We start from the raw sequence: 27,686 nt of genomic DNA on the forward strand, positions 1-27,686 counted from the left end.
GCCTGTATCAGGATGTCGTCTAGATACGGAGCCACCGCTATGCCTCGCGGTCTTAGAACCGCCAGAAGTGAGCCCAGAATCTTCGTAAAGATTCTCGGGGCTGTAGCCAACCCGAAGGGAAGAGCTACAAATTGGTAATGCCTGTCTAGAAAGGCAAACCTTAGGAACCGATGATGATCTTTGTGAATCGGTATGTGAAGGTAGGCATCCGTCCACTGTGGTCATGTACTGACCCTCTTGGATCATGGGTAGGATGGTCCGAATAGTTTCCATTTTGAAAGATGGAACTCTGAGGAATTTGTTTAAGATCTTTAGATCCAAAATTGGTCTGAAGGTTCCCTCTTTTTTGGGAACCACAAACAGATTTGAATAAAAACCCTGTCCTTGTTCCATCCGCGGAACTGGATGGATCACTCCCATTACTAGGAGGTCTTGCACACAGCGTAGGAATGCCTCTTTCTTTATCTGATTTGCAGATAACCTTGAAAGATGAAATCTCCCTTGTGGAGGGGAAGCTTTGAAGTCCAGAAGATATCCCTGAGATATGATCTCCAACGCCCAGGGATCCTGAACATCTCTTGCCCACGCCTGGGCGAAGAGAAAAAGTCTGCCCCCTACTAGATCCATCGCCGGATAGGGGGCCGTTCCTTCATGCTGTCTCAGAGGCAGCAGCAGGCTTTCTGGCCTGCTTGCCTTTGTTCCAGGACTGGTTAGGTTTCCAGGCCTGCTTAGATTGAGCAAAAGTTCCCTCTTGTCTTGAAGCGGAGGAAGTTGATGCTGCACCTGCCTTGGAATTTCGAAAGGTACGAAAATTAGACTGTTTGGCCTTTGATTTGGCCCTGTCCTGAGGAAGAGTTTGACCCTTACCTCCAGTAATGTCAGCAATAATTTCTTTCAAACCAGGCCCGAATAAGGTCTGCCCCTTGAAAGGAATGTTGAGTAATTTAGACTTTAAAGTCACATCAGCTGACCAGGATTTGAGCCATAGCGCCCTACGCGCCTGGATGGCGAATCCGGAATTCTTAGCAGTTAGTTTAGTCTTTTTAAATGAACAATGGCATCAGAAACAAATGAGTTAGCTAGCTTAAGAGTTCCAAGCTTGTTAACAATTTCAGTCAATGGAGCTGTATGGATGGCCTCTTCCAGGGCCTCAAACCAGAATGCCGCCGCAGCAGTGACAGGCGCAATGCATGCAAGGGGCTGTAAAATAAAACCATGTTGAATAAACATTTTCTTAAGGTAACCCTCTAATTTTTTATCCATTGGATCTGAAAAAGCACAACTGTCCTCAACCGGGATAGTGGTACGCTTTGCTAAAGTAGAAACTGCTCCCTCCACCTTAGGGACAGTCTGCCATAAGTCCCGTGTAGTGGCATCTATTGGAAACATTTTTCTAAATATAGGAGGTGGGGAAAAGGGCACACCGGGCCTATCCCACTCCTTACTAATAATTTCTGTAAGCCTTTTAGGTATTGGAAAAACATCAGTACTCACCGGCACTGCATAGTATTTATCCAGCCTACACAATTTCTCGGGCACTGCAATTGTGTCACAGTCATTCAGAGCAGCTAATACCTCCCCAAGCAATACACAGAGGTTCTCAAGCTTAAATTTAAAATTAGAAATCTCTGAATCAGGTCTCCCCGAATCAGAGACGTCACCCACAGACTGAAGCTCTCCGTCCTCAGGTTCTGCATATTGTGACGCAGTATCAGACATGGCTCTTACAGCATCTACGTGCTCTGTATCTCGTCTAACCCCAGAGCTATCGCGCTTGCCTCTCAATTCAGGCAATCTTTATAATACCTCTGACAGGGTATTATTCATGATTGCAGCCATGTCCTGCAAAGTAATCGCTATGGGCGTCCCTGATGTACTTGGCACCATATTAGCGTGCGTCCCTTGAGCGGGAGGCGAAGGGTCCGACACATGGGGAGAGTTAGTCGGCATAACTTCCCCCTCGACAGACCCCTCTGGTGACAATTCTTTTATAGATAAAGACTGATCTTTACTGTTTAAGGTGAAATCAATACATTTAGTACACATTCTCCTATGGGGCTCCACCATGGCTTTTAAACATAATGAACAAGTATCCTCTGTTTCAGACATGTTTGTACAGACTAGCAATGAGACTAGCAAGCTTGGAAAACACTTTAAAGCAAGTTAACAAGCAATATAAAAAACGTTACTGTGCCTTTAAGAGAAACAAATTTTGACAAAATTTGAAATAACAGTGAAAAAAGGCAGTTACCCTAGCAACATTTTTACAGTGTATGTAACAAGTCAGCAGAGCATTGCACCCACTTGCAAATGGATGATTAACCCCTTAATAACAAAAACAGAATAATAAATGACAAAAACGTTTTTTAAACACAGTCACAACAACTGCCACAGTCTACTGTGATTGTTACCCTCCTCAAACACGACTTTGAAGCCTTTTGAGTCCTTCAGAGATGTCCTGTATCATGCAGAGGGAAGCTGAATGTCTCTGTCAGTATTTTTAGCTGCACAGAAAAGCACTAAAATAGGCCCTTCCCACTCATATTGCAACAGTGGAAAGCTTCAGGAAACTGTCTCTAGGCAGAAATCAAACCAGCCATATGGAAAAAAACTAGGCCCCAATAAGTTTTGTCACCAAACATATATAAAAACGATTAACATGCCAGCAAACGTTTTATACTACATTTTTATAAGAGTATGCATCTCTATTAATAAGCCTGATACCAGTAGCTATCACTGCATTTAAGGCTTTACTTACATTAATCCGGTATAAGCAGCATTTTCTAGCAAATTCCATCCCTAGAAAAATATTAACTGCACATACCTTATTGCAGGAAAACCTGCACGCCATTCCCTCTCTGAAGTTACCTCACTCCTCAGAATATGTGAGAACAGCCATGGATCTTAGTTACTTTAGCTAAGATCATAGAAAATGCAGGCAGATTCTTCTTCTAAATACTGCCTGAGATAAACAGCACACTCCGGTACCATTTAAAAATAACATACTTTTGATTGAAGAAATAAACTAAGTATAAAACACCACTCTCCTCTTACGACCTCCATCTTTGTTGAGGGTTGCAAGAGAATGACTGGATATGGCAGTTAGGGGACAAGCTATATAGCAGCTCTGCTGTGGGTGATCCTCTTGCAACTTCCTGTTGGGAAGGAGAATATCCCATAAGTAATGGATGATCCGTGGACTGGATACACTTAACAAGAGAAATAAATTTAGGGCCACCCATCGGAGGACACGGATGGGAGCTGTGGACTCTCCCTGTATAGAAGGAAATTATCTGGTAAGTCATAATTTATGTTTTCCCTCTTAATACAGGGAGAGTCCACAGCTGCATTCATTACTTGTGGGAAACAATACCCAAGCTACAGAGGACACTGAATGCTAATGGGAGGGTAAAAAAGAAAGACAGCCCCTAATCTGAGGGCACCACAGCCTGCAAAACCTTTCTCCCAAATTCTGCTTCAGCAGAAGCAAAACAATCAAACTTGTAAAATTGGAAAAAGTATGTAAGGAGGACCAGGTAGTCTCCTTACAAATCTGATCCCTAGAGGCCTCTTTTTTGAAGGCCCAAGAGGAAGCCACTGCTCTCGTAGAATTAGCTGTAATCCTCTGAGAAGGCTTAAGTCCCGCTGTCTCATATGCTAAGCAGATGATACTACTCAACCAAAAAAATAAGGAGGTCGAAGAGGCCCTCTGACCCCTAGGCTTCCCATAATAGATAACAAACAGAGAAGGCAAGGCAGCAATCTTAGAGACTCTGCTCGTAGAAGCAATAGCTAGTAGAAAAAGAACCTTCCAAGACAACAACTTAATGTCAACCTCATACATAGGTTTAAATAGAGCCCATTGCAAAACCTTAAGAACAAGATTTAAACTCAAATGAGGTGCATTAGATCTAAACACTGGCCTGATGCTAGTCAGAACCTAACAAAAGATTGTACATCTGGAAGCTCAGCGAGGCTCTAGTGCAGTAAAACAGACAGGGCTGAAATCTGTTCCTTCAAGGAACTAGCTGAGAGGCCCTTCCCCAGTCCCTCCTGGAGAAAAGAAAGAATCCTGGCAACCTTTACATTGTGCCAGGACAAACCACACTCTTCACACAAGAATAAGTAGGTCCTCCACACCTTATGATAGATGCGACGAGTAACCGGATTACGAGCTTGAATGAGAGTATCAATAACACTCTCAGAAAACCCTCTCTTGGCTAAGACTAAGCGTTCAATCTCCAAGCAGTCAGCCTCAGAGAATCTAGATTTTGATGAAGAAAAGGGCCTTGTTCCAGCAGATCCCTGCGACAAGGTAACCTCCAAAGAGGAGATGATGTCATCCCCACTTGATCCGCGAAACATATCCTTCACGGCCACAATGGAGCAATCAGTATCACAGACGCCTGCACCTGTATGATTTGAGCCACCACTCAAGGAAGGAGTGGTAATGGCAGGAAAAGAGAAATTAGATTGAACCTCCAAGGCACCGCTAATACATCTATTAGCTCCGCCTGAGGATCCCTGGACCTCGACCCATATCTGGGTAGCTTGGTTTTGAGACGGGACGCCATGAGATCTATCTCCGGTGTTCACCACCTGTTGCATATCTCCGCCAACACTTCGGGATGGAGAGACCATTCCCCCGGATGAAAGGATTATCTGCTGAGAAAATCTGCTTCCCCGATGTCCACACCCAGAATGTGGATCACTGACAGCGAACAGTTGTGGGTCTCTCCTCATAGCTAGGAAGCTTCTCATTCCCCCTGATGGTTGAAGTAAGCCACCAAGGTTAAATTGTCTGATTGGAATCAGATAAATTGGGTCAAAGCCAGTAGGGGCCAAGCCTTCAGAGCATTGAATATTGCCTGAAGGTCTACAATGTTGAATGGGAGGGAGCTCTCCTTCTGCGTCCACAGGCCCTATGCCTTCTTGGCGTCCCAAACAGCTCCCCATACTGACTTGCGTCTGTCGTCACAGTCACCCAGAATTGTCTAAAAAAGGATGTCCTTTGGGATTGGTGATCCGGACAGAGCCACCAAGAGAGCGATTCTCTCGACCAGTTGTCCAGAGAAATTTGTTAAGACAGATCCAAATGATCTCTGTTCCACTGCCTCAGCATGCACAGACGCAATGGCCTGAGTTGGAACCTGGCAAAGAGAACGATGTCCATGCTGGACATCATGAGACCAATCACCTCCATACACTGAGCCACAGATGGCCTTAAGGAGGTCTGGAGGGCAACACATGTTGAAGCTAGCTTGCAACTTCTCTGATCTGTTAGAAATATTCTCATGTCTATGGAATCTATTATAGTGCCCAGGAAGTCCACCCTAGTGCTTGGAATAAGATAACTCCCTTCTCTATTTATCTCCGTACCCTCCGTGGTATCGAAAAAGACAGAGGAGAGATTCTGAATGGACTTCTGCCAGACGAAATGATGGTGCTTGTACCAGAATATTGTCCAAGTAGGGAGCTACTGCTACACCCCGGGTTCTGGCGACTACTAGAAGAGCCTTTAGAACATTTGTAAAAATTCTTGGAGCAGTAGCTGGACCAAACGGAAGTGCAATGAACTGGAAGTGCTGGTCCAGGAACACAAACCTGAGGAGCTGGAAGTGTTCCCTGTGGATTGGAAGGTGAAGGAATGCCTCCTTCAGATCTATAGTGGTCATAAACTGCCCTTCCTTAAAGAAGGAAAGGATGGACCTTATTGTCTCCATCTTGACAAGGGGATCTTTATAAATTTGTTTAAGCACTTTAGGTCCTGAACTGGACGAAAGGATCCCTCCTTCTTTGGGACCATGAAAAAGTTTGAATAGTATCGCAAACCACTCTCCGCGATAGGCACTGGGAGAATTACTCCAAAGGAGGACAGATCCCTAACGCACTCCAGAAAGGCTTCCCTCTTTCATAGTCTTGAAGACAGGTTGAGGATGAATCTGCCCCTGGGTGGATGAGATTTGAAACCTATTTTGTAACTCTGAGCTATGACCTCTAGGACCCAAGGATCCTGCATGTCCCTGAACCAAGCCTCTGAAAGAGCGACAGTCTGCCCCCTACATGTTCCAAAATAGGACCGAGGGCCACCCTTCATGCGGACTTAGTCTCTGCAGGCTTCTTGCTCTGCTTGGATCTATTCCAGGACTGAGCCAGCTTCCAAGAACTCTTGGTTTGCTCTGGCTTAGCGGAGGCCTCTGAAGCTGGGCTTTATCAGAACTAAAGGAACAAAAATACGTACTTTGTCCCTTAGATTTGTTCTTATCTTACGGTATAAAGGCACCATTGGCCCCTGAAACCGCAGAGATAGTCACATAAACTCCTTCCCGTAAAGGAGAGGGAAAGAGACTAGACTTAGAAATCATATCTGTCAGAGCGCCTTATGGGTCTGAACAGAAACCCTGAAGTCCTAGCCATAGGCTAATAAATCTGCGTAATAATAGCACAGATAAAATAATTAGTAACCCAGAAAGCCTTAATTCTTTCCTGAAAAATGTTGAGGGAATCATCCACCTCGATCATTTTCGCGAAGGAGATGCGCCAAAAGGTAGCCGCTCCAGCAACTGTGGCGACAAGCGCACCCAGTAAAACAAATAGGTTGAAATATCCTCTTTAACAGAGTCTCCATCCTTATATCTGGCGGCTCTATGAACAAACAACGAACTATCCTCACACGGGCTAGTATTATGCGTGACAAATGTAAAAATAGTGCCAACCAAGTAGGGATGGGAAAAAGAAAACACACCCTCATAGAGAGCCCGGAACCGGGATCCTTAAAAGGCAGAGAACTGGAAGAGGAATCTAATCCTGTCCCACTCGACCTTAATAATGATTGCCATCAAATTTAGGACCCAGAGGTTAGTCTGGCAGCTCGGCCTTTGTAACCTCTAATGTAGTCAAAACTTCCTTTAGTAGAAAGCATAAACGTTCTGTCCTATATCTAAAAACTGGATCCTCCACAGACGGAGGATTATAGACAGCAGACTCCAACCCTGAAAGTTCATACTCTGAAGTTTAAGAGAGAACCTCATCCTCGGATAACTGATCAGATATATCTGACAAATTGCATGATGCCTCCTGGGCACGAGTGCAAGATTTAACCTTTCACTTGCGCTTAGCAGTGCGAGGGAAAGCACTAATGTCCGCAGACACCGCCGTATGAAACTGCGCAGTAACGTCTGGTGAAAAAAGGCCCCCTCCAAATGGAGGATTAGCAGTGCTATGGGAAGCTGCATGTGTATCAAAAGATGCATGTAGGGTGTGCACCTCACTGGACGAGGACTCCTCAGAGGTGGGCGACTCAGTGGTATCAAACATGTAAACCTTATTTGATAAAATCCCCTTATAAAGGCATATGAAACATAATTGAGAGGGCGGATATCCCAGAGCTCCCTTACAATATAAACAGGCATTACTTTATTTTAAATTTAAAAAAACCCCAGCACCTTTATACCCCCAATGGCTGGGGCACTCACCACCTCCTATGACCCAGACAGAGCAGAGATAAAACTCCTCTGCGTAACTTGGTCAAGAGAAAGGAAATGGAAGCCTCGAACATTCCAAGTCTCATGGTGCGCAACGCAGGACCGTCCCTGCTAGGAGAAAAAGCGCGTCAAGCTTTTAAGCTGCGCAACCTTCAAAGTGAAAGTTAAACCTGTATGTTCCATCTCAGCCTATGAGCCCATAAACATCTCACACATAAAGCAGCATAAAATCAAATAAAGCATATATGATTAAACCCAACTGTTCATAATCCCCCTCAGGAGATATTAACCCTTGATTCCATATAGATAAAAGGAGCCACACTGTGGCGTTTGCAATATGTGTAAAAATTGAAAAGATCTTACCGGAATCTAAGCTGTGGAACAGTTACACGGTCCTTCAAGTTTGACAGATTGTAGCAGCGCTTATATATATATATATATATATAAATAAGTATCAAAGGGTAAACAGCGCTTATGGAAATTCTTAAAAACTGAATATATTAGAGTCTCGGCAGTATTGGTTGGTAAAGAAAACAGAAAAAAAAGTATATGAATATACGTATATATATTAGAGTCTTTGATAGGATATTGGAATCCTAGTGTAGTGAAGGAGTAATAGATACCCTTACCAAAAGTTACCTCAATCCTATGAGGTAAGTTTGCCGCATTGGAGGATGTATCTGGTGGTTAGATGAATCCTGGATGCTCTGGTCTGTATAAATTCGCTACCTCTTGGAGTAGAATGGGATGTAGGTCCCCTTTGTATATATATATGCACCAAGTCAGGAAGAGAGTGATCAATTGATAACATCAACTCTCGGGGCGCTTCATCAGGGAAAACAGACAAATTCTCGACACTGCACAGAACAGTATATATCTGGACAAGAAAGTTCATACCAAGACAAGAAAACCAAGCTCCAAGAGGCAATAAATACAGGAAGTTTCCTAAAGAAGCCAGCACAAAGGGGACCTACATCCCATTCTACTCCAAGAGGCAGCGAATTTATACAGACCAGAGCATCCAGGATTCATCTAACCACCAGATACATCCTCCAATGCGGCAAACTTACCTCATAGGATTGAGGTAACTTTTGGTAAGGGTATCTATTACTCCTTCACTACACTAGGATTCCAATATCCTATCAAAGACTCTAATATATATACGTATATTCATATACTTTTTTTTCTGTTTTCTTTACCAACCAATACTGCCGAGACTCTAATATATTCAGTTTTTAAGAATTTCCATAAGCGCTGTTTACCCTTTGATACTTATTCTCCTATATTGTATAGACTTTGTCTATCACACAATATTTGTACCTTAATAGCTGCTCTATGAGATTTTCATACCTCTGACTAGCGCATTTACTAGAGTAACGCTTGTTTCTACTCACTGACACTGAGTGGTAACATTCTACTTAATTCTATACATATATATATAAATACAGATATATTTATTTGTTTATAATTGTATATACTGTACACATATTAACACATAAACCAGTGGCGTATTTAGGTTTAGTGCTGCCCTAGGCACTCAAAATTCTGCTGACCTGTGCTCCCTATACCTATATATACTGTATATATATATATATATACAAGTTATTTAAAATGTTATTAAATGGGTTAATTAGTATTGTTCTTAATTGGGTGGAGGATAGCCCTATAAAAACACCTCCCATATGCTAGGGGAGTATGTCTATGATTACGGCCGTGGAGGCTGAAACATGTAAGACTAAGTGATTACTTTTAAACCTATTGGCAGATCTGGATTCAAGCCTACATAACTTTTAATTCGATGACAATAAAGATTCTTTTTAATGGACTCTTGATTACGCCTGGATCCCTTCTTTATCGTTTACATATATATATATATATATATATATATATATATATATATATAAACACAAGTTATTTAAATTTAGTAAGTTATTTTTATATGAATATTTTTATTAGATAGTGTATAAATGAGTGTAACATTTTATTTTAATGTATTTATTATTAAATACATTTTATTTTAATGTATTTATTATTATAATGTTGTATTTGGTGTACATTTTTTTTTAACTCTAACTCTTTACGTGAGATCTTCAGTCAAGCTAACCAAACAAGTACAAATTTGGATTGCGCTTAGCGGTATGCATTTGCTTTAAACTTGTAATGCACACTCAAATTAGCGTGGTTACGAAATTGCAATATTGCACCTGCAATAACGTTAGCACGTCACTTGTAAACTAGCCCTATATATGCTATAGAATTTTTGTTGCCATTGTTGAGTTTTTTAAAAGCTAAAGCTATTTTCTAAAAGTGCTTGGCATGCTGACAAATTTAAGTTTAAATATAAGTAGTGTAAATGGCTAAATCGACTTTAGCACTGGGATGTGAAATCGCAAAGGAATTAACCTATGAAACACAGCTACAGTGTGATCATCAGAATATTAATTTATGATTAAATGGATAGTAAAAAAAAATTATTACAAAACCATGCAAAATTAAATGAAAGCATTAATTGCACACACCATGAATTGATGTTATAGGTTAAGTGTGAAATAAATCTGTGTTCAAACGCATTAGCTAGTCATCAATATTGAATCTGTTTTTAATATTTTAATCTTAACTGCATATATTAGACATGTGTGTTTTGTTTTTTTAATTTTGGCCGATTCAGAGATTTGAATGCACCCAAGTTTTCGAATCGGCAAATCCCGAAAAATTCCGAAAATTAATAAATCAGTTTCTGAATTTTCATATCCATTATTCATATTCGGAATTTTTCATTCTTCTATTTAAACAGCAGTTCCCAACATCGCCGACACTAAGTAAATCACAAAATAAAGCTATTAACCCCTAAACCGCAGTTCCCAGACATTGCCAACACTAACTAAACCTATTAACCCCTAAACCACCGTTCCAAAACATCGCCGAAACAAACTAAACATATTAACCCCTAAACCGCATTTCCCCGACATCGCCAACACTAACTAAAACACTAAATAAACCTATTAACCCCTAAACCGCAGTTCCCAAACATCGCTGACACAGACTAAACCTATTTACCCCTAAACCACAGTTCCCAAACATCGCCGACACTAACTAAACCTATTAACCCCTAAACCACCGTACACCCACATCGCCAACACTAACTAAACCTATTAAATCCTAAACCGCCGGCCCCCACATTGCAATAACGTAAATTAAACTATATTAACCCCTAAACCTAACACCCCCTAACTTTAACATAATTAAAATAGACCTAAATTAAAGTTACAATTATTAACTAACTTACCTGTGAAATAAAAATAAAATTTAAGCTAGCTACAATATAACTATTTACTAACTACATAGTTAAAATAAATACAAACTTACCTGTGAAATAAAAATAAAACCTAAGCTTACACTAATAAAACCTAACATTACAAAAAATAAAAAAACCTAAGATTACTAAAAATAAAAAAACCTAAGATTACTAAAAAATGTAAACTACAATTACAAAAAAAAAAATACCTACCATTACAAAAATAACAAAAATTATTCCTATTCTAATACCCCGTTAAAAAAAAAAAAAAAAAAAAAAAAAAAATCCCTAATCTATAATAAACTACTAATAGCCCTTAAAAGGGCCTTTTGTAGGGCATTGCCCTTAAAAGGGCATTCAGCTCTTTTTCGCCCATTAAATACCTAATCTAAGAAAAAAACACCCCAAAGAAACAAAAACAAAAAACCTAACACTAACCCCAAAATTGGTACTCACAGTTGCTGAAGTCCGGCGAAAAAGATCTTCATCCCAGCGGCGAAGCATCTTCATCCGGGCGGCTCAATCTTCATCCATCGCGGGACCGGCATCTTCTTTATCCCTGCGGAGGTGGAGCGGTCAATGCGCGGAGGCAGAGGTCCATCTGACCGACACAGAGGTCCTCTTCATGCGATCGCCTGCCGCACACTGAGGATTCAATACAAGGTACCCCTTTTATATTGGGGGTACCGTTGCATTCCTATTGGCTGAAAAATTTAGGGGGTGTTTGTTTTTATTTTTTGCAAAAGAGCTGTTAACTTTAGGGTAATGCCCTAACAAAAAACCCAATGACTCCCAGGTCGTGTGAAAAAACTCACTCCTTCATTAACAATAAAGAAGACAACCAAGCCTATGAAGTCCCAAGACCTTCAAGGCAACCCTATCCATTTAGAAAAAGAGAATAACAATCCCAGGGAGAAAACCCTAACAAACTTGTAAACAACCTTATTAAAAGGAGACTCCTCTAAGGAGTACGTCCTGTAAGATCACAACAAAGGGGCAATGGCAAAGAGAAAAACATCTACAGACGGAATTAATCGCTGAAAAAGGAATTTAAAGAACATTCCTGCATGGTTAGAAAAATGAATCCGGTGCCACCCCAAAAAAGAGACTAAGCTCCAAAAAGAAGCAAGAAAAGTACCGGCCTGACTGTAGTCAGCACCCCAGCAAAAAGAACAAAACGCCTGAAAGTACAATGATCCTCTGAAAGTGCAATGATCCAGGGAATCAAAAATTGCTTGCAAGCCCACAATCAAGGAGCAAGGACTGCCGCCGGATTCAACCCACACCTACCACATACTATGCGACGAAGGTACTCATCAGGATAAGAGAGCTATCTGTCCCAAAAAGGGCTGCTCTAGCCAGCGCGCGCTAGGAAGGCCCTTGCCCTGCTCATCCTGGGGAAAATAAAGACAGAACACACCAGCTCATCCCTACAAGGGTGATCCTCAGCATCTATGATAGATGACGAGGGACCAATTATGCGCCACAAAAAGAACATAGCCCTTCCAGAACGCTATCCCTCTGGTAGGCCCAAACAATTTCTCGCATCTGCTCCCAGAAATAGGAGTCTATGGCGCCCAGTAATAATACCCACGGAGGCGAGGCCCTTAAACCGCGATACTAACTCGCGGACATAAGAAGAACAATCAGACTCACATGTCGCTAGCTTAGCTAGGATCAGACCAATCCCAACAACGAGAAATATGGTCCAACAGCACAGACTGAAGGCCCCAGAATAACCTTCCACTTAGGGATGCTAGCAGACTCCAGACGCACCGTCTGGTAGAAAAACACAGAAGTTGACCTGGGATCCAAGCCACAACCTTCTGATTCAGAAGCTGTGGATCTAACCACTACACCGCATCTCCCTGAGAACGTGAGAGGAAACCAGGGATAGGAAAGGACTACTGATCGGCTTCTCCAATCAGATATCGCTCCACGGGAAGAAAAGATAGCCGGGAACATCCGTTACTGAAGAGCCTGCGTATTAGAGGACTGATGACAAAGAGCCGTAGTGGGCCTCCGGCCACTGTCAAACACGAGCTCCTCCCAACTAAGCAGTAGGAACTCTCCCCTACCAAACTAAGGGAGCTACCCACCGAAAAGTCCCAACTGGTACGAACACAGAAGACCAGAACCTCAAGGCTGAATGCTCAGCTGAGGAACCATAGGATAAAAAGGAAGGAAAATTCCTGATCCATGGACTCCCATAGGACACTCGCTCCCCACAGGCAGCAAAGCAACAAAGACAAAACTGTCCCTGAACAGCTACTTCAGACAGAAAGACCTGAAACAGAACATCGGGGATCGAATCCCCCACCGATTGTCCCTATAAGTCAGCTAAAACAGATATATAATGGGAAAAATGTCATGCTGAAGACTCAGCCTCGGTAGACCATATCACCCCCCCCCCCCCGGGCCAACTAAGACCAGAAGGGGGACTAGAGGGCATATCTCAAGATCTCAGGAAAGAACTTCCTGACCGAAGACATAAACACCCTGGAGATTTAACCAGAAACTCAAGTCTAGAACCAACTCTGAGGATCAAAAAGACAAGAGAATATCCCTAAAAGTCTAGTAACAGCCGATGGTAAAGAACCAGAAGCCAAGACCCGGGAGCTACTGCAAAATCTGGAGCAGGGTGCTGCCACCTAAACCTCCAGATCCCCAAAGGGAAACCGAGGATCAAAACAATATTTGCTCAAAAGGATGAAATAGAAAGACATCCTTCTACCTGAACAAAGAAAGGAGATCTTACAGTCTCAGACAACAGGAGCCTGTAAGCTCTGCTTAACAGTCAGAGAAACCAATTTGAAGCTAGAAGGACTCTCTTATGTGTAAAGGGAAAGAACAGACTTAACTAGCACCCAAAACAGGTCCTGCCTATCATCAAGGATACAACACATCTGTGAAAACATGTAAGGGCTAACAGAAATTCCCAAATTCCAGCAATGCTAGAAAAGATGAGATAAACAAAAAAGAATATAAGCTCTGTGGCCTAAAAAAATTGTCTCGCAATTATCGGGGGACCATCATCCCGAACAGAGATCTAAATGCTTCCACCGGAAGTCTACAACAAACTCAAAAAATTTAGTCTCAAAATCCCATGTGACGAAATCTTATATGAGTTTCTATAACAACCCAGAGCTCTAAAAACTAAAAACTATCCTAAAACAGAATAGCATGCAAAGGAAAAATAGGCAACACCCAAACATTTAACTGAAAAACAGGGAGAGTGTAAACAGAACTAGGTCCAGCCTGTCACACACACAATCCCCCCTAGAGCTCGGGACTGGGATTCTAATAAGAGAAGAAAAACAATTGTAAATCGAGACAATAAGGAATCGGAACCTAATCCTCTCCACTCGTCTTATTCAAGATCATTATTCGATTTAGAGGACTGAGATTCAACTGACGGATCAGTACTGGGAACCTCTAACATTGCCAAAATCTCTCTCAGAAGCAAACGCAGGCATGCCAATCTAAACGCTATGCTCTCCGCAGTCGGAGGATCCAAGTTCATAGACTCCGACCCTGGAGGTTCAATCTCTGAAGCCTCAGGGGAAACCGCATCCCCAGAGGAATGATCGGACACAATCGTCATTTTACACGACGACCCTTGGTCAGGAGAACCTGGATTGGCCCTTTGCTTGTGTGCAACAGGAAGAGGTAGCATCGCTAAGGCCATAGAGCTAGCCATGCGGAACTGCGTAGTAACCTCTGGTGGAAACAACCCCCTCACAGGTTAAGGGGGAGCGGAACTTGGGAAAACTGCATATGTAGCAACAGAAGAATCTAGGGAAAGCGCCTCACTGGATTCAGAATCCTCAGAGGCGAATGGCTCAGCAATCTCCGACAACCCAACAGCGGTTGATGAGAACACCTTATAGCAGCATATGGAACATATTTGAGAGGGCTGGGTTACCCAGGCCTTCTCACAATATACACAGGTATCAAATTCTGTCTCGGAGGGATACTCCTCTAACATATCAGAATCCTACATAACTCATCTAAGTTATTATCAAAAGAGAACAACAACTGGCACCTTATACCCCCAACGGTTGGGGCACTCACTGCCTCCTATGACCCAGACAGGTATAGCAGACGATCCTCTTCAGTCATGAATCGGAAGCTGGAATACACTTGACCACTCCCGGTCACATGGTGCTCATGCAGGACTGCCCTTGCTAAGAAAAAGGCGCGCCAGCTTAATAAAAAACTGTGCAGCTCTTAAAAAGAAAGTAACCTGTACGTTCCGTATCAGCCAAAGAGCCCACACGTTCTTACACATAAGCAGTCAAAATCATATAACAAACATGATTAAAAAACATAATTTATGCTTACCTGATAAATTCCTTTCTTCTGTAGTGTGATCAGTCCACGGGTCATCATTACTTCTGGGATATTACTCCTCCCCAACAGGAAGTGCAAGAGGATTCACCCAGCAGAGCTGCATATAGCTCCTCCCCTCTACGTCACTCCCAGTCATTCGACCAAGGACCAACGAGAAAGGAAAAGCCAAGGGTGAAGTGGTGACTGGAGTATAAATTAAAAAATATTTACCTGCCTTAAAAACAGGGCGGGCCGTGGACTGATCACACTACAGAAGAAAGGAATTTATCAGGTAAGCATAAATTATGTTTTCTTCTGTTAAGTGTGATCAGTCCACGGGTCATCATTACTTCTGGGATACCAATACCAAAGCAAAAGTACACGGATGACGGGAGGGATAGGCAGGCTCTTTATACAGAAGGAACCACTGCCTGAAGAACCTTTCTCCCAAAAATAGCCTCCGATGAAGCAAAAGTGTCAAATTTGTAAAATTTGGAAAAAGTATGAAGCGAAGACCAAGTTGCAGCCTTGCAAATCTGTTCAACAGAGGCCTCATTCTTGAAGGCCCAAGTGGAAGCCACAGCTCTAGTAGAATGAGCTGTAATTCTTTCAGGAGGCTGCTGTCCAGCAGTCTCATAAGCTAAACGAATTATGCTACGAAGCCAAAAAGAAAGAGAGGTAGCGGAAGCTTTTTGACCTCTCCTCTGCCCAGAGTAAATGACAAACAGAGAAGACGTTTGTCGAAATTCCTTAGTTGCCTGTAAGTAAAATTTTAGAGCACGGACTACATCCAGGTTGTGCAGTAGACGTTCCTTCTTTGAAGAAGGATTTGGGCATAAAGAAGGAACAACAATCTCTTGATTGATATTCCTGTTAGTAACTACCTTAGGTAAGAACCCAGGTTTAGTACGCAGGACTACCTTATCCGAATGAAAAATCAAATAAGGAGAATCACAATGTAAGGCTGATAATTCAGAGACTCTTCGAGCCGAGGAAATAGCCATTAAAAATAGAACTTTCCAAGATAACAACTTTATATCAATGGAATGAAGGGGTTCAAACGGAACGCCCTGTAAAACATTAAGAACAAGGTTTAAACTCCATGGTGGAGCAACAGTTTTAAACACAGGCTTAATTCTGGCCAAAGCCTGACAAAAAGCCTGGACGTCAGGAACTTCTGACAGACGTTTGTGTAACAGAATGGACAGAGCTGAGATCTGTCCCTTTAATGAACTAGCAGATAAACCCTTTTCTAAACCTTCTTGTAGAAAAGACAATATCCTAGGAATCCTAACCTTACTCCAAGAGTAACCTTTGGATTCACACCAATATAGGTATTTACGCCATATCTTATGGTAAATCTTTCTGGTAACAGGTTTCCTAGCCTGTATTAAGGTATCAATAACTGACTCAGAAAATCCACGTCTTGATAAAATCAAGCGTTCAATTTCCAAGCAGTCAGCTTCAGAGAAGTTAGATTTTGATGTTTGAAGGGACCCTGTATCAGAAGGTCCTGTTTCAGAGATAGAGACCAAGGTGGACAGGATGACATGTCCACCAGGTCTGCATACCAAGTCCTGCGTGGCCACGCAGGTGCTATTAGAATCACTGATGCTCTCTCTTGTTTGATTCTGGCAATCAATCGAGGAAGCAACGGGAAGGGTGGAAACACGTAAGCCATCCTGAAGTCCCAAGGTGCTGTCAGAGCATCTATCAGGACTGCTCCTGGATCCCTGGATCTGGACCCGTAACGAGGAAGCTTGGCGTTCTGTCGAGACGCCATGAGATCTATCTCTGGTTTGCCCCAACGTCGAAGTATTTGGGCAAAGACCTCCGGATGAAGTTCCCACTCCCCCGGATGAAAAGTCTGACGACTTAAGAAATCCGCCTCCCAGTTCTCCACTCCCGGGATGTGGATTGCTGACAGGTGGTAAGAGTGAGACTCTGCCCAGCAAATTATCTTTGATACTTCCATCATAGCTAGGGAGCTTCTTGTCCCTCCCTGATGGTTGATGTAAGCTACAGTCGTGATGTTGTCCGACTGAAACCTGATGAACCCCCGAGTTGTCAACTGGGGCCAAGCCAGGAGGGCATTGAGAACTGCTCTCAATTCCAGAATGTTTATTGGCAGGAGACTCTCCTCCTGACTCCATTGTCCCTGAGCCTTCAGAGAATTCCAGACGGCACCCCAACCTAGAAGGCTGGCGTCTGTTGTTACAATTGTCCAGTCTGGTCTGCTGAATGGCATCCCCCTGGACAGATGTGGCCGAGAAAGCCACCATAGAAGAGAATTTCTGGTCTCCTGATCCAGATTCAGAGAAGGGGATAAGTCTGAGTAATCCCCATTCCACTGACTTAGCATGCACAGTTGCAGTGGTCTGAGGTGTAAGCGTGCAAAGGGTACTATGTCCATTGCCGCTACCATTAAGCCGATTACCTCCATGCATTGAGCCACTGACGGGTGTTGAATGGAATGAAGGGTGCGGCAAGCACTTTGAAGTCTTGTTAGCCTGTCCTCTGTCAGGTAAATCTTCATTTCTACAGAATCTATAAGAGTCCCCAGGAAGGGAACTCTTGTGAGTGGAACGAGTGAACTTTTCTTTTCGTTCACCTTCCATCCATGTGACCTTAGAAATGCCAGCACTAACTCTGTATGAGACTTGGCAGTTTGAAAGCTTGAAGCTTGTATCAGAATGTCGTCTAGGTATGGAGCTACCGAGATTCCCCGCGGTCTTAGTACCGCCAGAAGAGCACCCAGAACCTTTGTGAAGATTCTTGGAGCTGTAGCCAATCCGAATGGAAGAGCCACAAACTGGTAATGCCTGTCTAGGAAGGCAAACCTTAGGTACCGATAATGATCTTTGTGAATCGGTATGTGAAGGTAAGCATCTTTTAAATCTACAGTGGTCATGTATTGACCCTCTTGGATCATAGGTAAAATTGGCCGAATAGTCTCCATCTTGAACGATGGAACTCTTAGGAATTTGTTTAGGATCTTTAAGTCCAGGATTGGTCTGAAAGTTCCCTCTTTTTTGGGAACCACAAACAGATTTGAGTAAAACCCCTGTCCCTGTTCCGATCGTGGAACTGGATGGATTACTCCCATTAACAAGAGCTCTTGTACGCAGCGTAGAAACGCCTCTTTCTTTGTCTGGATTGTTGACAATCTTGACAGATGAAATCTCTCTCTTGGAGGAGAGTATTTGAAGTCCAGAAGGTATCCCTGAGATATTATCTCTAGCGCCCAGGGATCCTGAACATCTCTTGCCCAAGCCTGGGCGAAGAGAGAAAGTCTGCCCCCCACTAGATCCGATCCCGGATCGGGGGCCCTCAATTCATGCTGTTTTAGGGGCAGCAGCAGGTTTCCTAGTCTGCTTGCCCGTGTTCCAGGACTGGTTAGGTTTCCAGCCTTGTCTGTAGCGAGCAACAGCTCCTTCCTGTTTTGGTGCAGAGGAAGTTGATGCTGCTCCTGCTTTGAAATTACGAAAGGAACGAAAATTAGACTGTCTAGTCTTGGCTTTGGCTTTGTCCTGAGGCAGGGCATGGCCTTTACCTCCTGTAATGTCAGCGATAATCTCTTTCAACCCGGGCCCGAATAAGGTCTGCCCTTTGAAAGGTATATTAAGCAATTTAGACTTAGAAGTAACATCAGCTGACCAGGATTTTAGCCACAGCGCCCTGCGTGCCTGAATGGCGAATCCTGAATTCTTCGCCGTAAGTTTAGTAAGATGTACTACGGCCTCCGAAATGAATGAATTAGCTAGTTTAAGGACTCTAAGCCTGTCCGTAATGTCGTCCAGAGTAGCTGAACCAATGTTCTCTTCCAGAGACTCAATCCAGAATGCCGCTGCAGCCGTGATCGGCGCAATGCATGCAAGGGGTTGCAATATAAAACCTTGTTGAACAAACATTTTCTTAAGGTAACCCTCTAACTTTTTATCCATTGGATCTGAAAAAGCACAGCTATCCTCCACCGGGATAGTGGTACGCTTAGCTAAGGTAGAAACTGCTCCCTCCACCTTAGGGACCGTTTGCCATAAGTCCCTTGTGGTGGCGTCTATTGGAAACATTTTTCTAAATATCGGAGGGGGTGAGAACGGCACACCGGGTCTATCCCACTCCTTAGTAACAATTTCAGTAAGTCTCTTAGGTATAGGAAAAACCTCAGTACTCGTCGGTACCGCAAAATATTTATCCAACCTACACATTTTCTCTGGTATTGCAACTGTGTTACAATCATTCAGAGCCGCTAACACCTCCCCTAGTAATACACGGAGGTTTTCCAGTTTAAATTTAAAATTTGAAATATCTGAATCCAGTCTGTTTGGATCAGAACCGTCACCCACAGAATGAAGTTCTCCGTCCTCATGTTCTGCCACCTGTGACGCAGTGTCTGACATGGTCCTAATATTATCAGCGCACTCTGTTCTCACCCCAGAGTGATCACGCTTACCTCTTAGTTCTGGTAATTTAGCCAAAACCTCAGTCATAACAGTAGCCATATCCTGTAATGTGATTTGTAATGGCCGCCCAGATGTACTCGGCGCTACAATATCACGCACCTCCCTCTGAGCGGGAGATGTAGGTACTGACACGTGAGGCGAGTTAGTCGGCATAACTCTCCCCTCGTTGTTTGGTGAAATTTGTTCAATTTGTACAGATTGACTTTTATTTAAAGTAGCATCAATACAGTTAGTACATAAATTTCTATTGGGCTCCACTTTGGCATTGCAACAAATGACACAGGTATCATCCTCTGAATCAGACATGTTTAACACACTAGCAAATAAACTTGCAACTTGGAAATACAATTCAATTAGAATAATATTAAAATGTACTGTGCCTTTAAGAAGCACAGAAGATCTATGACAGTTGAAAATTAATAAATTGAAACAGTTATAGCCTCAATCCTTGTAAACAACACAACTTTAGCAAAGGTTTAATCCCATTAGCAAAGATAACAAATTCTGAAAGCAGGAAACAAATTACAGAATAAACGTTTTTTATCTCAGTCAAACTATAATTCTCACAGCTCTGCTGAGAGAAATTACCTCCCTCAAAATAAGTTTTGAAGACCCCTGAGCTCTGTAGAGATGAACCGGATCATGCAGGGAATACAATGAGTTGCTGACTGAAATATTTGATGCATAGAAAAAGCGCCAAAAAACGGCCCCTCCCCCTCACACACAGCAGTGAGGGAGAACAGAAACTGTCAGAAAAACAGATTAAGCAACTGCCAAGTGGAAAAATAGTGCCCAAACATTTATTCACACAGTACCTCAGCAAATGAAAACGATTTTACATTCCAGCAAAAACGTTAAACATAATCTCTAGTTATTAAACAGCTTTATGTATTTCTTACAGTGTAATTCTAGTGAAGTACCATTCCCCAGAATACTGAAGTGTAAAGTATACATACATGACATTATATCGGTATGGCAGGATTTTCTCATCAATTCCATTGTCAGAAAATAAAAACTGCCCCTGATCTGAAGTTTACCTCACTCCTCAGATGGCCGAGAACAGCAATATGATCTTAACTACTCCGGCTAAAATCATAGCAAAACTCTGGTAGATTCTTCTTCAAACTCTGCCAGAGAGGTAATAACACACTCCGGTGCTATTTTAAAATAACAAACTTTTGATTGAAGATATAAAACTAAGTATAATCACCATAGTCCTCTCACACATCCTATCTAGTCGTTGGGTGCAAGAGAATGACTGGGAGTGACGTAGAGGGGAGGAGCTATATGCAGCTCTGCTGGGTGAATCCTCTTGCACTTCCTGTTGGGGAGGAGTAATATCCCAGAAGTAATGATGACCCGTGGACTGATCACACTTAACAGAAGAAATCCCCACTGTTCAATAACCCCCCTCAGGAGATATTAACCCTTGATTCCATAAAGATAAAGGAGTCCCACTGAGACCCTTTCTTCTATCGTTAACATGTGTATAAAATGAAACAATCTTACCGGAATCTATGGTGTAGAACAGAGACACTGTCCTTCAAGTTTGACAGATTGTAGCAGCGCCTCTGACATGGACTTGAGCGAAGACAAGCAGGCAGCGAAACTCATCAACGCTGATTGCTTAAGGAGCTGTTTATATGAGTCTGGATGGCTTCGCAGAAAGACTCTCCCTGGATCTCCAGACTTTCTTCCATGCTCTCAGAATAAAAAGAAAATGTTCTGCTTTGTGAAGAACTTTGGAATGTGAAATAATAATATTCATGTTGGGTTTAGCGCTCTTGAATACATGCAATCGGGTTATCGTGCTAGTATGGGTGTTAGTTTTTTTTAAAATATATTTCAAGCTCCATTGACGTTTTAAGGGCGAAATTAACATGGTCGAGATAATTTTTTTGTGTGCATCGGGATTATGCTTGCGCAAATACTTTTTACTTTCAATAGAAGCGCAACTAGATGTGTGTAAAAGCTAACCCAGGGCTCAACAAACCCAGGAGCCAGGGCACAACTGGCTCCTAGAATTTTACCAATGGTTCCTAACTTTTTGGGTTATTCTCCATATATCTATATAGAAATACCACTGTCTGACTTCTAAATATTCTTACTGACTCCTAAACTTTAAACAGATTAGTCGACCCCTGACCTAGCCCATTATATACAGAAACCTTCATAGAAAAAAAATTGAAAAGCCTAAGAAAAATCTATTGCTTGTATTTTTTTTGCCCAATCTGAATAAAAGAAAACCTTAACAAATTCAAAGTGTTTTTATTGGAAGAAAAGGCAAGGGGAAACATGAGTTCTGTACTGTCAGTAGACTGCAATGATGTCAACACACCATCCTACCTCATTCACATGCCATGATACATAGCTTTTTGGTTATCTTTATTAGCAAATGCAAAATCTAAGCTCTACAAACACCCGTGGTTATTTTAGTTACTCTTGAAGTGTGTTTAATGGAAATTTACTTAATTTACTTTATTAGATGCCATGATTTTTAAGATCTGTGGGTCCCTGGATTTGTGAAACCCTAGTATACAGCTATAAAATTGTCACCATGTGAATGTGTACAACTCTTTCTTTTTATATCATATACTAGAAATTGATTTGTCTTTAAAAAAAAATTCCCATGAAGATAAGCAATTAGACTGGAATGATACCTGAGCTGAGTCTTTATTTGGACACCTTAATAGTTTAATAGGCCTTAAAGGATTGCTATTCTTACAAGCCCTTTTGAGCCTGAAATCCTCTGGCATGTGCTCTGTTGGAATGTGGGATCTCTTTTGATGAAACATGCAGTGCTGTCTCTGGGTCAGTGTCTGCTGATCTGCGTAGCCATAATAGCCGAATACATAACACATGATTTTGAAGGGCATGGATTTACCTAACTAATCTCATATTACTTAAACATGGAAGTGTTTTTTTATTTTTTTTATTTTGCTTACTGGGTTAAAATATTTATTGATTCTTATTTATATTTTCAATAGAATTATCTTAATAAAGTAATTTTTTTTTATGGTTTTAATCTTTTAAAGTAGAATTTAGGCAAACTAATTTAGGTAAGCGTATTTTCAAATTATAATAGTAATCACATTGCAAATAGAAACATTGACAGACTTGACAGAAAGAGTGCTTAATTTAAAGGGACTGCCTACTCCAGAATTTGTATTCTTTAAAAAACAATAGATAATCCCTTTATTGTTCATTCCCCAGTTTTGCATAACCAACATTGTTATATTAACATGCTTTTTACCTTCATGATTACCTTGTATCTAAGCCTCTGCAGGCTGCCCCCTTATTTCAGTTCTTTTGGCATACTTGATTTTTAGTCAATCAGTGCTGACTCTTAAGTAATTCTACAGGAGTGAGCACAATGTTATCTATATGGCACACATGAACTAGCGCTGTCTAGTTGCACTGAGATAAGAGATGGCTTTCAAGGGCTTAGAAATTAGCATATGAGCTTAACTTGGTTTAGCTTTTAACAAAGAATACCAAGAGTACAAAGCAAATTTGATAAAAGTAATTTGGAAAGTTGTTTAAAAATTGCATGCCCTATCTGAATCATGAAAGTTAAAAGGGACAGTCTACACCTTAGTCATCTTAAAGTCTTACCTTAGATTAAAGTAATAGTTAACTCAAAAAATGTATTGTTTTAAAAGATAGATAATCCCTTTATAAACCATTCCCCAGTTTTGCACAGAAAACATGGTTATATTAATATACTTTTTGCCTCTGTGATTACCTTGTTTCTAAGCATCTTCTGACGGCCCCCTTATCACATGACTTTATCTATTGACTTGCATTTAAGCCAATCAGTGCTGTGTTGCCAATAGGATTTTTTCTACCCTAATTCCGATTGGCTGATAGAATTCTATAAGCCAATCGGAATCTAAGGGACGCCATCTTGGATGACGTCACTTAAAGGTACCTTCATTCTGTTTTAGTCACGCCAGAAGAGGATGCTCCGCGTCGGATGTCTTGAAGATGGACCCGCTCCGCGCCGGATGGATGAAGATAGAAGATGCTTTTTTATTTTACTATGGCTATTAGATTAGGTGTAATTAGTTTAAATTTCTGAAATTTGTTTATTATTTTCTGTAATTTAGTGTTTGTTTCTTTTTGTACTTTAGCTAATTTAATTTAATTTAGGTAATTGTATTTAATTTAGTTAATTTATTTAATTGTAGTGTAGTGTTAGGTGTTAGTGTAACTAAGGTTAGGTTTTATTTTACAGGTAAATTTGTATTTATTTTAGCTAGGTAGCTATTAAATAGTTAATAACTATTTAATAACTATTCTACCTAGTTAAAATAAATACAAACTTGCCTGTAAAATAAAAATAAATCCTAAGCTAGCTACAATGTAACTATTATTTATATTGTAGCTAGTTTAGGGTTTATTTTATAGGTAAGTATTTATTTTTAAATAGGAATAATTTAGTTAATGATAGGAATATTTATTTATATTTATTTAAATTATATTTAAGTTAGTGGGTGTTAGGTTTAGGGTTAGATTTAGGGGTTAATAACTTTAATATAGTGGTGGCGACGTTGGCGGCGGCAGATTAGGGGTTAATAAATGTAGGTAGGTGGCGGCGATGTTAGGGATGGCAGATTAGTGGTTAATAATATTTAACTAATGTTTGCGAGGCGGGAGTGCGGCGGTTTAGGGGTTAATATGTTTATTATAGTGGCGGCGACGTTGGGGGTGGCAGATTAGGGGTTCATAACTAGTATAATGTAGGTGGTGGCGGTGTCCGGAGCGGCAGATTAGGGGTTAATAAGTATAATATAGGTGTCGGCGATGTCGGGGCGGCAGATTAGGGGTTAATAAGTGCAAGATTAGGGGTGTTTAGACTCGGGGTTCATGTTAGGGTGTTAGGGTGTAAACATAACTTTTATTTCCCCATAGGAATCAATAGGGCTGCGTTAGTGAGTTTTACGCTGATTTTTTGCAGGTGTTAGACTTTTTTTCAGCTGGCTCTCCCGTTGATTCCTATGGGGAAATTGTGCACGAGCACGTTACACCAGCTCACCGCTGATTTAAGCAGCGCTGGTATTGGAGTGCGGTAATGAGCAAAATTTTGCTCAACGCTCACTTCTTGTCTTTTAACGATGTGTTTCTGAAAACTCATAATACCAGTGCTGGAGGTAAGTGAGCGGTGAGGGAAAACTGCTCGTTAGCACCGCATAGCCCCTAACGCAAAACTTGCAATCTAGGTGTTTATTTCTTGACACAGTGAGTCCACAGATCATCAATTACTGTTGGGAATATCACTCCTGGCCAGCAGAAGGAGGTAAGTATCACTTCCCTTCACAAAACCCCATTCATTTGACCGAAGGAAAGGGAGAGAAAGGAAATAACACAAGGTGCAGAGGTGCCTGAGGTTTATATAAAAAACCTGTCTGAAAAACAGGGAGGGCAGTGGACTCACTGTGTCAAGAAATAAATAAATTTATTAGGTAAGCATACACTTTGTTTTCTTTCTTAAGACACGGTGAGTTCACAGATCATCAATTATTATTGGGAGTCAATACCCAAGCTAGAGGACACAGATGATAAGGGAGGGCAAGACAAGCAACCTATACACCACAGCTTGCAGAACCTTTCTCCCAAAAGAAGCCTCAGCCGAGGCAAAGGTATCAAATTTATAGAATTTAGAAAAAGAGTGCAAGGAAGACCAAGTCGCAGCCTTACAGATCTGTTCTACAGAGGCCTCATTCCTGAAGGCCCAAGAAGAAGACACCGCCCTAGTGGAATGAGCTGTAATTCTCTCAGTAGGCTGCTGTCCAGCAGTCTCCTATGCCATACGAATAATACTTCTCAACCAGAGAAAAAGAAAAGTGGCAGTAGCTTTCTGACCCTTACGTTTTCCAGAAAAACAAACAAACAATGCAAACAGTGCAACAAACGTTCTTTATGAGAAGAAGGATTAGGACAGAGAGAAGGAACAACAATTTCCTGATTAATATTTCTGTCCGAAACAACCTTAAGAAGAAAACCAAACTTGATACGGAGAACTGCCTTATCTATCGAAATATGAGATAAGGAGAATCGCACTGCAAAGCTTAGAGTTCAGAAACCCTCCGAGCAGAAGAAATAGCAGTAAGAAACAAAACCTTCCAAGCTCAGGGGTGGGTGCATTGCCTGGGCAGTGTACATTTGAACAATAGCATATGTTCACATTTTCAAAGTGAACATTTTATAAGTGAGGCAATCATTTTAGAATTATAAAAGAATTACACTCAATACTCACCACACTGCTGTTTACAAACTAACAAACTGCACATTGACATCTGCTTTGGAATGCTGAGTTAACCTACTCTCTCTTCTGCTCTCAGGTATGTGAATTGATCCCCTGCATCAAATACAGCTACTTCCCCTGCTTTTGTGTCTTCTTTACTCCAATTCTCTCTTTCTGGTATGTGAATTGAGCCCCTGCATCAAATCCAGCTACTTCCCCTGCTTTTGTGTCATTTGTACTCCAAGTCTCTCTTTCTGGTATGTGAATTGAGCTCCTGCATCAAATCCAGCTACTTCCCCTGCTTTTGTGTGATTTGTATTCCAAGTCTCTCTTTCTGGTATGTGTATATGTATATTGAGAACATGAATTTAGGTTGTTAAAATTAAGTCCTGTATTCATTGTAATGTTGTTCCCAATGTCTTACTTCTAATGTTTAGCTAATTGCCATGTGATGTTCAATCCTTATAAATACTTGCTATTATTCTAAAATTTATAGCTGTCTTATGCCATAGTTTTAACCTCCTCCAAATTTTATTGTCTGTTTACTTAACTCATCTCACCCTAACCAGATCAAAATCTAACATTCCAATTGGCCTTTTCAATTGTCTTTGATTAGCAATCAAATAAATTTAGTGAACTCAGCTGACTGCCCTGTCTGTATATATTCCACACTAGTTTGGGAGGTGCATTGCACAGGGGTGGGTGCATTGCCTGGGCAGTGTACATTTGAACAATAGCATATGTTCACATTTTCAAAGTGAACATTTTATAAGTGAGGCAATCATTTTAGAATAATACAAGAATTGAACAAGGATTGGGCAAGGGGCAAGACACAAGACAAGAACTCTTGTAATACTGTGTTTTATGTATCTCATTGTATCCTTTTGCAAGTGCTACTGTAACACTCACCTAGATTACAAGTTTTGCGGTAACAGGGGTGCGGTGCTAACAAGCAGTTTTTTCTCACCGCTCACTTAAGACAGCGCTGGTATTACGGGTTTTTTTAAACCCGGCGTTAGCCGCAAAAAAAGTGATCGGAGAGCAAAATTTAGCTCTACAACTTACCTCAATACCAGCGCTGCTTACGGTAGCGGTGAGCTGGCAAAACATGCTCGTGCACGATTTCCCCATAGGAATCAATGGGGGAGAGCCGGCTGAAAAAAAAGCAGCGTTCAGCTCCTAACGCAGCCCCATTGTACTCTATCTGAATCACAAAAGAAAAAATTTGGGTTCAGTGTCCCTTTAAATACACTTTTGCTTATACATGTATATTACAAAAATTATTATTTTAAAACTGAAATGCATTCATGTGGATTGCAATTTTGGCTTGAAAGTCCCTTTAAGATCAAGAAAGGGGCAGAAATTATTTTTATTTTTGTGGAGCATTTTCAATGGTTGAGCAGAGTCTATACTGCCCATATGAGCAAACCTCCACTGTGTTTCATAACAGAAAAGGGGCTAAACATAAAATTAAACTCCTGCTCAGAAGCCATAGTGCGGTGCAGACCATGTCCTGCTCAGTGGAAACATGACTGATGTGTATGATTAATAATGTGTTCAACCAATTTGTAGGAGTTAAACACATAATTAACAAGAAACATTTGGTTAACAATTTAGAATAATTTATCATTGTTTCAACAGACTATTTTTACTGTATTCATTGACTATAATCACTATTAAGAGACATACATTCAAATTGTTGAATCTTCCTGTTATTCTATAAAGCCTGTAAACTATCATTGGTGCCTGCAGACATTTTTACAGGGGAGGGGCATAAAATGCTCCAAATATAAGAACATGAGTGGCAGCATGTACAGTAGGAGAGAGTTGCTTGATGTGCACATCTTTTTAAAAATGGGGATAAC

General features: G+C 41.3%; 1 protein-coding gene across 2 annotated transcripts in view; it reads right to left on the reverse strand.

The window, feature by feature from the left end:
- Positions 1 to 27,686, reverse strand: part of SLC24A2 (solute carrier family 24 member 2) — a 656,915-nt gene that overhangs the window by 387,205 nt on the left and 242,024 nt on the right. Inside the window, exon 3 of one of the 2 annotated variants that reach the window (XM_053702654.1) lies at positions 2,003 to 2,011. The exons of the other annotated variant lie outside the window; for it this stretch is intronic. Within the exon in view, the coding sequence (XP_053558629.1) occupies positions 2,003 to 2,011 (9 nt within the window). The remainder of the gene's footprint in view (positions 1 to 2,002; positions 2,012 to 27,686) is intronic. 2 annotated transcript variants of the gene reach the window in all.

This window comes from Bombina bombina, chromosome 2 (genome assembly GCF_027579735.1).
Source record: "Bombina bombina isolate aBomBom1 chromosome 2, aBomBom1.pri, whole genome shotgun sequence".
NCBI lineage: Eukaryota > Metazoa > Chordata > Amphibia > Anura > Bombinatoridae > Bombina > Bombina bombina.